Here is a 16,332-nt window from a genome sequence, read left to right as displayed (position 1 = left end):
CTGTGACCAAAGCCCACCTCCTGCATAAATGCAGTTGATGTGGCCTGTTTCTTTTGGCCGCGTTTATATGAACCTGCAGTGGTGCGAAGTGGGGCCGAGGAAGGGGAGGGTACCCTGAAGCCATATCCTTGTTCTAGAGGTTGCCTTCCCTAAAGGTACGGATAGACTTAAATGAATGGGTTTAAAGTGTGTGTCAGACGGCTATACGTGCAAGTACGTGTGTATGTGACTGGTGGACATTAGCCGGTTTATAAAAGGGACAAATGCATAATCCTAATATGCTTCAGCAGAGAAAACAGCAGAGCGGATGCTTAAAAGCGTTAATATTCAAATCTCAACCGCTAGACCATCCCAAATGTCCTGCCACGCCCACTTTCCTGAACCGACAGCTAAGAACGCCCAATTGGCGCAGTCCCATTAAATTACCATTATCCAATCAACAGTCAGAAAGGGCTTCCTCTCTCTTCCACCTGGGCGATAATTGACAGAAACTTCCGCCAATTCATGGAGCTGCTATCAGGACTCCAGCCTCCTTCGCTTATTCCGTAGCCAATCATGCACGAGTTTTCAGAATGACGTCTCCACCATCCAATCACAAAGGAGCATGGGTGGAGCCGCCCAGCCCCAGAAAGAAGGGACGGGATAGTGGTGGGTAAGGGAACTGAGGGAAGCTAGAGGGATAGAGAGGGCGTGGCCTGGCTGAGACGTGGAGCGGCGCGCGCGCTCCCAGGTTGTCGGCGGCGCGCGCGCACCCTCCTCATCAAGAGTCCTGTGGTAAAAGCCGTTCGGAAAATGGCCGCCGCCGCCGCGCTGAGCGGAGGAGGAGGAGGCGAGGAGGACAGACTGTGAGTGGCGCCGCTGTGGCCGCGGGCGGGGGCCCCTCCGCGGAGAGGAGGCAGCGCGGGCGGGGGCCACGGGGTCGGGGAGGCGAGCCGGGCCGGGCTGGTGGATGGCGTCCCTCCTTCCCTCCCCCCTCCCTCGCTCTTGCTCCCCCCTCCTTGGAGCCCGGGGCCCTCCGTCGGTGCCACCCCGCCTCTCGCGGCGGCCGGCCTCCCGGCGCGCGTCCCAGCGCGCGCACGCCCTCCCACCCGCTTGCTTGGCCCTGGTTAGGCGCTCGTGCGCTCCGGCCCGCTGCTGGTGGGCCTCGAGCGCCGTGCCGCGCCGCGCAGTCCTCTGCTCTCGCGCCGTGGCCGCGCGCTCCTGCCTGGCCTATCTGCCCGCCCCCTCCCTGCCCAGCTCGAACTCGTGCACGCCCGCTGTCGCGCGCTCGCTCCTCCATCCATCCTCCCCTTCCCCCCATCACCTCCCCATCCCCTCTTTTCTCTTCCCCCCACCCCCGTTGTCTCTTATCCCCCTATTTCTTCTCCCCATCCCCCTATTTCCTTCCCCCCTCTGTTTTTTCTCCCCACCCCCCCCATTTCTCCCCCATTTCTCTGACTTTCCCCCTCCCCCCCCGCCACTTTGGCCCCTCCCCTCCTGCGCCTGCGTACTAGTCCTACTCCCCGGCGAAAGAGTGCGCCACAGCAGCCCCATCTCCCTCCCTCCCTCCCTCTCCTTCCCCTCCTCTTGCCTCTTCTGCTGCCCTGTTAACTCCCTATTTTTTTTTCGTCCCCAACATCTTTGCCAGTCCCCACAGGACTATCAGTTCTCCTCCTCCCCTCCCCCGTGGCAGGAAGAGGGAGATGGGAATTACTGCCTACCCCATAGGGAGGAGTGTACATTGTGTCCCCTCTGTCCCACACAGCCTTTTCTAATAGAAGCAGTTCGGGAAGTGTCACCAATTCTGATACTTGCAGCCGAGGAGGCTCTTTGGTGAAGAGCCTCACGTTGTGCCTCTCATCATCTTGGGGGATGTCTGAATTTGTGGCTGTTGGAGTATGGTATGCACACCTCACATCCTTCCCCCACCACCCAAAATCTTCCAGTTACATAAAAGTGATGGGCCATACTCTGGAGCCCTGAGTTCGAATTGTTCATTTGGAGCAAAGTCACAGGCAGGACAATGGGTGTCTGGTTTAGTGGTTTCTTCAGTCTGATGTACTCTACCTTTAGTTCTTTCATCTTTATTTTGTTCCTAGTTTAGTTTTGAATGACTCCCCAAACTGAAACTCATTTCAAATTTCCGAAGTGTAAGTAGCAATCAAGACCTTCATATGTGACACTTGGCCCAACTGATTGTAAACTTTCAAGTTCTTAGCAAAACTAGGTGACTTTGGCCTGGTTTTAGGTTTCAGTACAAAGTGTACAGCTTTCCACTGAAGACTTAAGGAGATTGGGAAGAATCTGAAAAGATTTATCTCATCCCAGAGACCATTTATGAAATTAATATATACAGATACTGTAGGAAAAATAATTGCTCTAAAATGCAAATAAAATTCAAACCAGTTTTTTTCTTTCACCTAATATGTCAACTGCTTTTAAGATTAGGTATGTAAGAGTGTAGCTTGTTCACAACAAATATACATCATTACAAAGGAGACATTCTTGACTTTTGTTCCATAGAACGTGTGCAGACAGTTTTTTTTATTTGTATATTTTTACTAGTGGAAATTGGTTATGCTGAACCATACACACCCCTTGTGACTGGTAGCATGCATGGGTGAGACAGCTGGGTTCTGTAAGAACTGAGGGCTATGGCTGTGGAACTAAACTTGCTCTGTCTTAAGCATACTGACCTAGACTTTCTAACAGAGGAACTTTATAAGATTTATGGATTTAGTTAAGCTATGAAAATGAAATATAACCTTGCCCCTATGGCTCATTAAATTAAACATTTATAAGGCAGCTAATGCCCTCAATGAGAACTATAGTACTGGCATAGTGTGAAGCTTTCATTTGGATCCCTACGTTCTGGTAAATTCAACAAATCAAATTCCTAGTCTTTCAAAATATGCTACGACCCAGTTAAAACAAAAAAAAGACAGGGTGGTTTTTTGTTTGTTTTTTACCCCTGATCTTAATTCCTGGTCAAGCAAGCCTAGTAATTCATACTGTGAACCTTTTGAAACTTTCAAAACCAAAAAACCAAGCTAGAAGTAAAAGTGTCACTCTTCTTGTGCTCTCGGTGTTTTGTTTTTTTATCAATCCTGTCGGTTTAAAAGCTGGAAGAAGAGACCTTAGAGATCAGTTAATGTTATGGATGAGAATGCTGAAAAGATCAGACACATAAGGAGGAGATTTGAACTCAATTTCTCCAACTCCAGACTCTTTCTACAATACTAAGCCGACAAGTAGCCTAACCACTGTTTTGTTGTTTTTGGTTAGGATGTGTGGTTTCATTTCTGTGGGAAACGCCTGGTATGGAAACGTGGTCTGTAATTTCTAGTCTTAGAGAGTTGCCGGTGCCACTGACAGGGTAAGTGACTTGCCAAGGGTCACACAGCCTGCATGTGTCAGGAGCAGGACTTGAACCCAGGGCTTCCTGACTTTAGGGCTTGTATTTTATCCACTAGACCATGCTGCTTATAAGTGTAGATAAATACATACAAACATATCAAAGTGGGCATTGTTGTACAAGTTAGAGGTATGTCTAACTTAAGAAATGGAGAAAGTAGATCCATGAGCAGCAACCTCCTTGACAGTCATCTGTTCTTCACACCCCTGGTCCTTTAAATAGAATAAATATAAACCTCATCTAGGGAGGGGTTTCTTTGAAAAATACATTTAACTGAATTAGTGGTGTAAATTAGACATCAGAGTTCTGAGTGTCCTGATAGCTCAGAGAAATGCCACTTCCTGATTTCTTTGCTAGTGTCAGCTTGTCACATCTCTGAGATTATAATACAAGTCAATGGAAAAAAACGATTTCTTTTTTCACAGATTTCCTTTGCCCAAAACCTCAAGTGAAGTACACCTTTAGTCTCTTGTTTAGGGTTAATGGGTTTTTGGTCGAAAGTAGCCTCTGCTGTCACCTGCACACTACTGGTCGGTTGTAAGGCATATATATTTTTCTTAAAGCTTTAAGACTTTTGTAGGGCTCACATTATATAATACCATAAAAGAGAAACATGATTTTGAATAATTCTGTCACATGAAAAGGAAAACTGCAGGTAGTAAAATAATTTTGTAGTGGACCACTGTATCTGCGTTTTGTTAAAGTTTTCTGTACTATTTCTAATTGGAATGCTTCTTTTACCAACTTAGCATAAAGTACTGTTAGTCACTCAGGTAGAATTACTGATTCCTCTAGTTGAGTCCACTTTTCAGCTTTGCCATTCCTTGTTACTATTTTGATAGTGAACAATATGTTGTAGAATCTGTTAATCTTTCATGAATATGAGCATTGGTGAAAACCTTGTAACAGACTTAAAACATCTCGTCACACTTTGTGATCAGCCATCATGGTCAGCCCTGAAGAAAAGGGCATGAAATCTTTCAGGTTGTCATTAATTAGTATCTGTTGTGTGTGTACTAGGTTCATAACATCATGCTAAATCCACAGTTGAATTTTTAGAGAATGTTAAGGGGACCCTCCTCCAGATTGATAGGAGCGGTAACACAATCCTTCACAAAAGGTTATTTCCTATGAATGCGAATGTGTCCAAACACACTCTTAAAATTAGCTCCCTTGGTCATGTTTAATCCATATACATATGAGCCTTAATGTGGTATTCTACTATCACTTCAATTCAGCAGCCATTCAACTAAGCACCTACGTGCAAAACTACTACAGTACACTCTGTGGGTACAATAATAGTTTATATGGAAGGAGGGGAAGATTCAATATATGTGTGTGTATATACATATATATGTGCGCACACACATATATATACATATACACATACACATGCACATATATACATACATATATATCTGTACCTGTGATCTTACCAGTCTTACATTCTCATCCTTTGCTGTACCTCTTGTCCTTTCTTTCTTGGAAGTCCATCCCAGGGGGTCCACCCAAAGCTGAGGGCTTTTCCCTAGACCTCTTGACTTTGTATGGATACCAGTTGGCATCTGGCTGCCTATCCATTATCCCTGGTTTGGCCCACCAGCTCTCTGGTGACATGAATAAAAATAATTATAATACATGGTAAGACATAATGGAACAAAGGAGAGATCTAAAATTTTCAAATGGAAATATGAGAGAGGAGAAAACTTTTATTTCATGCAAATTCAGGGGATGGAGATGGTGTCCTCGAGTAAGTGGCATCTGGGCCAACCTTTGAAGGAACAAAAGGATTTTAACTAGCAAAGATGAGGAAGGAACGTCTTCTAGGTACAAGGGGCTTGCCCTTCAGAAATTCCCAGAGGCAGGAACAGCAGTTCAAGGTTAGGGAACAGATTCCACTTTGCTTACAGGATGCCTTCTTCTTGCTTTGAAACTGAAGAATCATCGCCTTCATTCTAGTAGCACACCAGAGCTTTCTGGCAGCCTTGCTGGTTACCAGCTCCCTATTGTGACATTGTTTGGGGTATCAGTGTATCTTTGAAACTCAAACCTCTCTACCCTTCTTCAGCTCATTGTACAGAATTTGTTGCAATATTCTGTCTTGCTTCTTCTCTTTTGCATTTTTTCAGTGGAGCAAATTTTTTCGAAATGGAAGCTTTATTTGCATGAAATTCAATCAAATCAACCAGTATTTAATAAATCCCTGCTGTGTGGCAGGAACTATGTTCGGTTCTAGAGATAAAAATGCAAAGAATGAAATAATCCCTACTCTCACAAGGAGCTTACTTTGTAATGGGGAGACAAGAACACACACATATATACATGCATACATACATATATAGATGCAGCACAAATATAGTAAATAAATAGGAATATATACATATATATGTTAAATACAAGATATCAGATGGAGGGCACTAGCAACTGGAAGATGATGCCCTAGCTGCCTCTCAGAGGAAAAGGGGGCCTGGGGGACTTTGTTAGGCAAAGGTAAGGGGGGGAGTGCTTTTCAAGGATGCTGGATGGCCTTGACAAAGGCAGAGATGGGAGTTGCGTGTGAGGTGCAAAGGCTGAATCACAAAGTTCAGGAGGAGGGGAAGGAATATTCAGGGAAGCTGGAAGGATAGGTGGGCCTGCTCTTTGCAAGTTTTTCACATTCTTGAATGGTACTGTGGTGTGGGGTTGCCAGGAACAGCCCCCTTCCATGATGATGTTTGGGCAGCTGTACCTTTTGGTAATGAGATATTTCTTGAAGGATAATCTTGTGACTTAAACTGCTCACACAAAGCATGTAACTTGGACATAATCACATACTTTATCCTTGTAGTTGTTTGCTGTTAAAGTATATGTTTATTTGTATGTATATCTACCACTATCTCTGAAGCTGGCTGGTGCCTATGGTGATTCAGGGTTCAGTTGTCTTGTTTGCTTTGAAGGCTAGAAGTCTTCCAGTAGGTCTGCCTGCAAATCACATTTTTGACAAGTTCTTATTTTTGATTGGTATATTTTTGTTGTTGTTGTTGTTTTTGTTTTGTTTTGTTTTGAACTTAAATCTGGATTAGATTGAAGACTTTTGGAGCTTGAAAGTACCTTCCTCAGAGATCATCTAGTTTGACCACAGCTTTACATGTGAAGAAAGACCCAGAGAATTTAACTAATTTGTCAGAGATCATCTAATTAATTTTTGCTTCTCCACCAGTTTCGTTTTTGTTTATCTAATTAACTTTACTGCCAGGATCTCAAAGCACTCTTCAATCTTGAATGTGAGAGATGAAGCATTTTTTTCTTCCCCACTATTCTGGGGAAGTGATGGCTTAGATGATGTAGCCCTTTGGTGGGCTAACGTGTATATATTTGTTCCCATGAACAGTTTCCAAAGCACATTCTGGTCCTCTTTCATGTAAAGATAAAGGTGCAGAGCTTGGGTAATTCAGAGGCCCAAGAGATTAGCTATTTTCCTGGCAGTTTGGGTCATAATAAGGAAATGAGGACGGATATCTTAGTAATATCTAAAAATACAGTCATCCAAGCAGCCCTAGACCTCTCTTTTAGTAGCTGAGCATTTTATTCAAAAGCAAAAGGGAGAGGTAATAATTAACTTGTAGTCATTTGGTTATTGCAATATAATAGTTTTTAAAGAAGTTTCAAAGTTGTCCCTGGTAGTAGAAGATTAAAATATTTTCACTGATGGTTCTTAATTGCCTAGGTCACCATATTTTCACTGTTGCTAGCATTTATTTCGAGTTCATTCTTTCTTAGAATATAAAGCCTTTTCCTTTCAAATGATTCTATAGTAATTACTTGTGTAAATGCGTTACATCATGCAGTCTTCTACTGTTTAGAAAACAAGGCCCGCTTTGTTTCCAGATTTCAAGGGTTCCTTGTGGAATCATACCTTGATATAGCATGTTGTCTTAAAATATATATTCACTCCCAGAATGTTTCTGTGTGGTTTGTGCCTAGAGGCAGAGGAACATGCCAAAGATTGTTGCTAATGTCCTGTTTTGCAGTGTCAGGGCTATGCCACAGGTAATAAAGTGTCTGATATTCTCTTTTTTTTTTCTTAACAAGAATGGTTATTCTTTTCATTGAAGCAATATACATATACCCGATGTTCCAAAGACTTGTGGTTTGTATTTAGCTTCCAGTTATGAAGTCACCTTTCCTGGTGTACATACGATTTTTCTACGTTTTTATCTTCAGAATACTCCAAGTAGCCCTGGGGAAGAAGGTCTTGAAGCACATGGGGGCTTTCAACTTACCATTTTCTTTGTTTTAGGCTCCATAAAAACACAGAATCACCAGTTCCTGCTTTGATGTGACATGTGACTCCCCAGAACACATCTTGCTTCTGTAGACCAGCTCCAGCAGGATTCCATGGTAGCTGGGATGTTAGGGCTCAGGTAAGTAACCTTCTTTTTTTTTTTTTTAGTATATGTCATGGTTTGGCCAACTGTTTAAAAAAAATGTTGTGCTACACTTGGACAGTATAAAAATACCCCAAAGACTAAAGATACAATAACTGTGCCAAACTGCGCCATATAATAAAAAAAATTTACTTCCCTGAGCCCTGAAAGGTCAGTTTTTGTACGGTTACTGCTTCATGGTATGTGTTAAGGAGTAAGATTAGAGCAAAAACTGGTGATCTGTAACTTGAGTTCACCTTTCAGCAGGTCAGCTAAGTTTAAAATCACCTATTGCTGAAATCTCTGACCACCACAGTAGTTTAACATGTGTAATAATTTTTCTAAAAGGTCTTCTGTGATTTTTAGTTCCTAATTATGTAGTATATTTTCGGGGATAGTGACTATCAGTAGTATAGCTTTGTGAATGTTACTTTCTCTAGGTTCTCACCAAGCAGCAGAGGACCTAGCTATGGGGGGATGCTTACCACATGACTGCTTAGGTGGCCTTCCTGAGGTGAGAAGCACACACACAGATGGGCATGTTGAGTAGAGTCAGGGAAATAACATAGAATGCCTTTTGAAAAGTTTATGTGGCAGATAAACTAGAAGTTGATACCTTTGACATCTTTGTAAGGATTATGTTTTGGGGGGGTAAATGGTTTCTTAATGATTTCTCCATTGTGTTATGCACAGCATCTCTGTTAAAAAAAAAAAAATTAGCACTCGTGCCACTTTTCATAATTTAACAAAACATGTAGCACTTGTCCTAAGTTTCTTGGGAATTTGTACATTTGGAGCTCATACACCCAGTATATTGAGGCACAGAGGATTTGACAGCTTCCTTTTCCTCTCTTCATGGTAAGTTTCCCCTGATGTTGTCAGTCCATTGAAGAGATCTTAACACAGACTTGGGACCAAGCAGTACTTGAAGCCTTTTGTTCGGTCTCAAAGGGGTGTTGTTAGGACAAAATGAAATAATCATCCTAAAGCGATTATCACCATGCCTGGCTTATAGTGCTATAGAAATGTTAACTGTTGTGTGGTGTTCTATCTTCTCTCAACACCCCACTGTACAAGTGTTGTGTTAGAGGACAAAATTTGTGCAAAGGAAAACAGACTATGTCGAAGAAAATGGGTAGCATTTCACATCTTTCCAGACCCAGATTTGGCTCTGCTTATGAATCTTATGATTGAAACAATAATTCACACCATCCACTGCCATGGAATGTGATCTGAGCTTTGTTGAAAGGGAACTTTCTCTGTGATTCTCTTTCATACGAAGGATAATTATGCAGCTTATGCTGTTTTCTTATAGACTGAGTTGATCAACTAGAAAAGGTGAAACAAACATATTTCCTTAGATAGGTTTTAGGATTTTTTTTGTTTCATGGGTTTTTTTAAAAATTATTTTAAAACAATAGATAACGCTAGTATTTTCAGGGTTTGCCCTGAAGATTTTAGGAAACAGTAGAAAAGTTCCCTAAATGTGTATTGTGAATGGGAACTCTTATAAGCCCCAGCTTCAAAGAACTTAAATTTCTTAAATGTTACTATTGCTATGATGAGAAACTATTCTAAGGGTAGAAAACAATTAACCTACCTCTAGTAAATAAGTATATAGCTTTTAAAAAATTGTAAACTGCTTTTAGAAATAATTTATGGAAATTAGAAATAATTTAGAAAAACCTAAATTATCTTACCCTTACTCCAGTAATAACTAAAATGGCATTTTCAAATCCTACCTGTAGAGGGTAAAGGTAGTTTCTATTTAACCAATTCTAAACTTAAAAAAATAGGAAAATGGAACGTGTTACATTATGTTTTTTTTTAGATCTCCAAACCCTTTAAAATATGATCATATTTTTTTGTTTTTATAGTTTCCACTTTTTGGAAAGTGGGTTGAGTTTATTATACTATCAATTTTTAAAATGTGGCCCTAGAAACTATTAGCAAGTTTGAAAATTGGAATTTAGATAAAGTAAGACTTTTTGTAGTTTCACTGGTTCTCAACAAATTCTAAGTTGAGGAGAGTATAATGATGGTTCCGGGTGATTTTTATAGTTGACTGCTTTCTGTTAATCTTCTGATATCATTGTCAATTGACAGATACTTTCTGATACTTTTTTAAGGCACCCCCATGTGCCTAAAGTGTTAGTGACTTTAAAACTGTTCCCTTGAAGTGTTTTTATTCTGCTTTAAACTTTAAAAAATAATTCTCATTTTATGATTGCTTTTTTTAATGTTCATAATCTTTAAGGGATTTTTTTTTCCAGTCTTGACAGCAGAAAGGTTGACAGTACTGCAGTGATAATTCTGCAGTATATGGTTTGAGTGGCCCAATAAAATATTGGTGATATTGCATAAAGGCCATATTAATTTTGTGTCTATTCTGATCTTAATTAAAATTTTTCTATTTGACACAACTTGGATCTTTTGAGATGAAGTTAACACAAGTTGATAAGGAATCTTTTAGTTCTTTACCAGTGCCCTTTTCTCCATAAATTTCGCAGGTACAAACTAGTTCTTGTCTCAAACCCAAATAGAAATTTTGTTGTTGTTGAGGCATGATTTTATATTCAACATTCTTTTTATTGTTACAGAAGAACGGTTTAGTACTGATAGAGGGATTTCCTTTTATACTGTTTTTGAGAGTTCTCTTAAACATGTGGTATGGGAACTGTGTTTCTTGAGTTTCATTTTGAATCAAGAGATACACTGACCTTTTTTTAAAATGAAGATGATTCTTTGGCGAATAAAGCTTAGGAAATAGAACCAAATTCACGTTTCAGTATCGCAGAATTGCCTAATGAAAATGTCCTGATGTATCACTCTGATTCTCATTTAGCAAGAAAAAAAATCTTCCTCTGAAGCAGAAAGAAAGTGAATTCTCCTATCTCCTTCTTTCCCCCTCCCTCCCCCAACCTTTTTAATTGCAGAAAATCCTGCAGTATAAGGATAATCCCATAGATTTATGACTGCAATAGCCTTCACCTGATGTGCAGAACTACCGCTGTTTATCCAGCATAAACAAATCCTTTTTTCATCAACTTACACTAGAAAAACCCTCTTGCCATCCTAAGTGGCTCTAAGCATTTTTTTCTTATGGTCCAAACCTCTTCCACCCTATTTCCTAGTGCTAGTTAGAATCATAGGAAAATTTTGGGGTTGAAGTTGATATCACAGTAATACTTACCATCTTCATTTTCAAAGTATTCTCTTAACACTAGTCTATGCACAAAAACACTGAATTTTTTTTTGACTTGCGAGATAAATTTAATACAATATTCATTTAATACATGATTTGAATTACAGAAAATCAGACATAAACATTGAGAGATATTTTGTTGAATTTATACACATTGGTCCTGTTTAAAAGAGATTAATTGGATCTTTGTGTTCACAAAAAAAATTTTCTCCCACAAAAAAAAACCCACAATTTTTTTTTTAACAGTAAGTAGTTATTGTGGTAGACGTATAGACAGAGTAGCCAAATAATTACCCTTGGATTTGCAAGTGAGCCTCTGCAGGGTGCATGTTCTTTTCTAGGCTTCTGCACTAGCCATCTGATTATGCCACTTGGGAGACCTTATTTCCTTCGCTCTGCTTGGTATTGCTACTGAAAGAACAGCTAGAACATTTTGGTTTAGGGGAACTGTACTTTCAGTATCTAAGTGAAATTTAATTTTTGATGATTTTAAAACATCAATTTCAGTTGGAGCTTCTTGTGGTGCCTGATCCTTGACAGTGGCATTGGTAAATTGTTTTTAAATAATTATTTCACAAATTTAGTTCCTAATTTCCAAATTTAAATCTCCGTGCTTGGTTTTAATATGTGTTTTTTAAACGGTAGAAGGAATTGGTCTACATTAAAGCCTAACGTCTATAGTATTTTTAGTGTTTGGGGTTATAAAACTTGGCAAAAAGTATAAATATCTGTGTGTGACAGTTTGCCTTTGACTCTCAGTAACTGTGGAATAGCAACAAACAGAAATGATTGTACTAAGCCTGTGATAACAGCTCTTGTAGCTCAATGTCATTCTGAGCCAGTCACCATAACAATTCCTCAGCAGTCTGGAAAGGTTGGGAGGCCTTTTCAAGTGGTCTGTGTGACCCTATAAGGGAATAGCTGTCTAAGCTAAAGCATAGTGTTAAATCTCAGTCACCTGAACAAGTTCTCGCCTCTTTCCACCAAAAATGTGGTAGAGACTTGTTTACAAGCTTATGCCATTGTCTCAGTATTTCAGTTTCTATAAACAGCTTGCCTCCCAACCCATTTTAAGATGTATACGATCCAGATCCAAATTTGCCATTCTTAAATACTAACTCTATGCTTCATTTCTTATGAAAATTATATTATTTTAGGATCTGTTATACACACAAAAAAAATAAACCACTTCAAATTAGGTTATATTCTGAAAAGCAACTTTGTGAGAATTCATTTTTTTTTTTTTTGCATGGCATCCAAATCCTAATGCTTTGTCTTAAGTCAAAGGATGCTTTTTTTGTAATGGCTGGCGCCACCAACTCCACCCAGAACCCAAAAATGCCACTCTAATCCTTTTGTCTCTTTCATTATCTCCGAAAGTAAAGGTTCTGCATGGAGAACTTGGCTTATGTTGCTCAGAGTAGAATGTAGTGCCTCGTGCTGTAGTTGTAGCAGTTCCTTCCTGGCTTGCAGGGGCCAATGAAGTGCAGTGTGACGCAGAAGAAAGTGCAGGGAGGGCAGGTCTGAACCAGTCAATTTGGGGGCACTCACGGTTACAGTCAGAAAACAGGAAAACACATCTCTATGAAAGTATTCTGAATAGCAGCCCCATAATTCAGCATCTTTTCAGAGCATCTGATCCTGGATTCCAACCTCCTCCTCTGGCAATTATTAAGTCCATGACTCGGAGAGAGTCATATAATCTCTGAGTTTCAGACATCTCTTTCTACACACTGCATGGCCGCTGATCCCTGACCTCTCCCTTCTCGTTGTCCAGTCCAGCTCTATTATTGCAGCACTCCTCAGTGTAAAAACTATTTGTATAAAAAGTGTCAAGTAACATTGCACGGTAGCACTTGTGGTGTGGTCTGTTGTGTGTTTGCATAAAAACACATATTCTGCCGACAGGTGCGCAGTAGAGAATCTCTTTCATTGGCTTTTGTGGTTTCTCAGCCATCTCCAAGGCTTGGGGCAGAAACCACAGGGCTTGAGTACTTAGAAGTAATCCAAATGGTGCAACAGGGAGCATGCTAGAGGTTGAGTTAAGGGGGCCAAGCTTCTCTCATTTTTTTTTTTTTTGGTCTTTGTGTCCTCAGGACCCAGCACAGTGCTTAGGACACATTAGGGGTTTAATAAGTACTTGTTGAATTGATGTTTATACCCTTGCTGTCTCTTAGAGCTTTTTGTGTGTGTGGTTACATCAGGTTTTGGAAGCTTGGGTCACTTATCATGTCATACCTTGCCTACTATATAGGACATAATTTTCCTTTCTCCAGCTGATTGATTCATACAAAATTGTGTTTTCTTTTTTGGATCTGCCTTGAGAGGAGCAGTGCTGTGTAATAGCTCTGTGTTTACAAAAGTTACATTGTTGATAAGAAATTTATTTGGAATTTGAAGCTGTGAAGCTATAAGACCCCAGTGACCCCTCTGACCTTCTGGGATACTCTTGTTATCTACTGGATTCATTTGCAACAACCATTCTACTTTTTTAGTCTCTGAAATGGGGGGGGGGGGGGGAATTCAGAATTTTATTTTTTTTATTTTTCAGCAACTTGGATTATAGTGGTCACAGTAACTTATTAATGAAATAGTGAGTTCCATTGCACCAGAATGTGAAGGTATAACCTAAGAAAGTATTAGTTTATTTGAATTTTTCCCCTGCTCAAGACAGTCATTTAACAAATGGAGTAAGCAAAATACTAAATTAATTTTTATAGTTGATGTGATCAATATGTACACACCATTATAACATGATTCAAAATTAACCCCCAGAATTAAAATATGATTTCTTTCTTTTCTACAACTTGATATTAAGAGCTGATTTTTCATTCAGAAAGATTTTAAAACAGGGTTTGACAAAGTTCCTTCAAACCTGGAATCTAAATCCCAAATATTAGAACCAGATGAATTTTTTTCACCTTTTAGGTAAAAAAGAACAAAAGGAGGTGGAGAGGAGAGAAGGAAGCATGTTACCACAGGATGTTTATTTCCAGTTTCAGATAGAATCACAAATTAGCACCACCCAGGGCTACAGAAGCCAGAGGATTAAATTTCAGCAATTATTTATTGACAGCCTATTATGTGCATGAAAGAACAAAGATGAAAATGTAGTTTGCCCTTGAAGGAGCAGATACACAGCAGATACACAAATGGTTTACAAAGTAAGGGGCAAAGGAAAGAGCTAAACAATATCGTTTAGAAAAATTTGAGAAAGAAGGAACCCATTCAGCTAGGAAGGCTTCCTGAAGGAGGTGGCCACTGAGCTGAGCCCTGAATGAAGAGGTTTTCAACAGATGAGGGGAGCACATCCCAAGCTTGTGGGAACACATGCAATTTGAGGTGTAGGAACAGATAAATTGTCCTCTTTGGCTGGAACATAATATACAGAAAGGATAATAATGTGAAATGAGACTGGAAAGACAGAGAGGATAGAGAGGAAGTGTAGTGTAGTGGAAGGAGCAAAAGACTTGAATGCAAAAGAACTTGGGTCTAGGCCTAGCCAAGTCATTTCCCTTCTGCAGGCTTCATTTGTCTCACTTGTTGAAGGAAGGAGTCAGACTAGATAATAATTTTAGGCCCATTCAGCTCTGACATTGAGGATTAGAGAGGAGGCAGAGAGGAGCTGAGCCATATGCTGGCCAGCCCCATTCTGTCCCCAAATCAGTTCCTTTTCCCTACCCTTCTCTCCTGTGTGGGTAGGGAGCTGAACCTGAGTTGGAACAGCTATGGCGATAACTTAAAAGCCCAGAGCTCTCGAGTGAGTCCCAAGTGCCACCAACAGTGAATGGTATTTGTTGTTTGCTCTCACTATGATAGTAAACTACACTCAGGTAGTTTCAAGCAAGATTGCACCAAAACCAGGTGCCATGATGAAGATGTTAAGGGACATGGAGACCCTCAACTGACTCCTTGCTGCTAGGCAAGCCTTCTGCTCCTTCCTGATCAGCTTAGTCTCCTACTCTCCCCAATGGTTCTTCCAAACCTTTTCATCCCTCCTCAAGCCTCCCCTGGCTGCCCCTCTCTGTACCGTCAGCTGAGAACCTTTTCTTATGTTTTACAGAAAAAATTGAGGCCTTTCACCTTTTCTCAGTCCTCATGCTCCTTGACCTTTCTGCAGCCTTTGACACTGTTGATCACTCTCTCCTCCTTGATACTGTCTTTTCTCTAGGTTTTCAGGTTACCGCTTTTCTCCTGATTCTCCTCCTGCCTAACTGATCACTACTTCTCTGTCTCCTGTGCTGGATCCTCTTCCAGACCACTCCCTCTAATCAAGGATGTCCCTCAGGATTCTGAACTGGGCCCTCTTCTCTTCATTTCATCTTTCACCTGCCGCACTTCTCTTTCTGTACTTGGTGATCTCATCAGCTCCCATGATCTTATCATTTCTACTGATGATGCTCAAGTCTACCTTTCCTGCCCTAACCTCTCTGCTGATCTCCAGTCTTATATCTCCAGCTACCTTTCACATGTCTCTACCTGGATGTCCAATAAACCTCTTAAACTCAATATATCCAATGCAGAATTTACTATCATTTTCCCTAAACCACTCCCCCAACCTTCTCTATTACTGTGCTGACTTGTATTCACTCTTCAGCCCAGTAATACTGGCCTTCTCGTCTGTGGGCATTTTTTTGACTGTTCCCCATACCTGTAATGCTGTCCCTCATCTCTGCCTCCTGGCTTCCTTGGCTTCCTTTAAGTGCCAGTTAAAATCCCACCTTCTATAGGAGGCCCTTCCTTACTTATAGATCCTTTTCCTTTCTTAATTATCTACTAGTTTGTCCTATCTATAGCTTGTTTGTACATGCTGGTTTGCTTTTTATTAGATTGTGACCTCCTTGAGGTCAGGGACTGTCTTTTGCCTCTTTGTGTCCCCAGAGTTGAGCACAGTGCTTGACTTATAGTTGACAAGTACTCATTGATCAACTGCCTAACTTGCTGAGTCCTTGAGACTTATAATTTTTAAAAGTTCTGGTTAGCCTGTTAGACTTGAAGCCTTAAAACACTGTCTGTCATAGCTAGACCTTCACCTGACATATTGGTTTCAGGATTGGTCTTTCTACCACAGGAGATTAAAATGTCTGTAGTCTGTGGAGATAGAATTGTCTTGTACTTGTTAGTACCAATGTTCACATTTGTCTAGTGCTGAAAGGTTTATAGCATGCTTTCTTATTGCAAGTAGTATGTCACCAAGTTCTAGATTTATTGTTAGTTATTTCTGCCTATGATAAGCAGAGTGAGTAAAACAAACCCAGTTTTATAAGTTTCTTAGAAATCCAACCACAATTTTATCATTATTATTATTATTACTACTACTACAGACT

At 40.5% G+C, this 16,332-nt stretch overlaps 1 protein-coding gene across 2 annotated transcripts in view; it reads left to right on the top strand.

Moving 5' to 3' along the window:
• The first annotated feature begins 690 nt into the window (after positions 1-690).
• MECP2 (methyl-CpG binding protein 2) overlaps positions 691-16,332 on the top strand; it is a 74,018-nt gene continuing 58,376 nt past the window's right edge. The window contains exons 1-2 of one of the 2 annotated variants that reach the window (XM_072627403.1): positions 691-845; positions 7,674-7,797. In XM_072627403.1, coding sequence (XP_072483504.1) covers positions 7,772-7,797 — 26 coding nt within the window. In that variant the 5' untranslated portion in view covers positions 691-845; positions 7,674-7,771. The remainder of the gene's footprint in view (positions 846-7,673; positions 7,798-16,332) is intronic. The other variant, XM_072627402.1, reaches the window with a different exon arrangement.

Source organism: Notamacropus eugenii, chromosome X (genome assembly GCF_028372415.1).
Source record: "Notamacropus eugenii isolate mMacEug1 chromosome X, mMacEug1.pri_v2, whole genome shotgun sequence".
Lineage (NCBI taxonomy): Eukaryota > Metazoa > Chordata > Mammalia > Diprotodontia > Macropodidae > Notamacropus > Notamacropus eugenii.
This window is presented reverse-complemented; position numbering and strand designations above follow the sequence as displayed.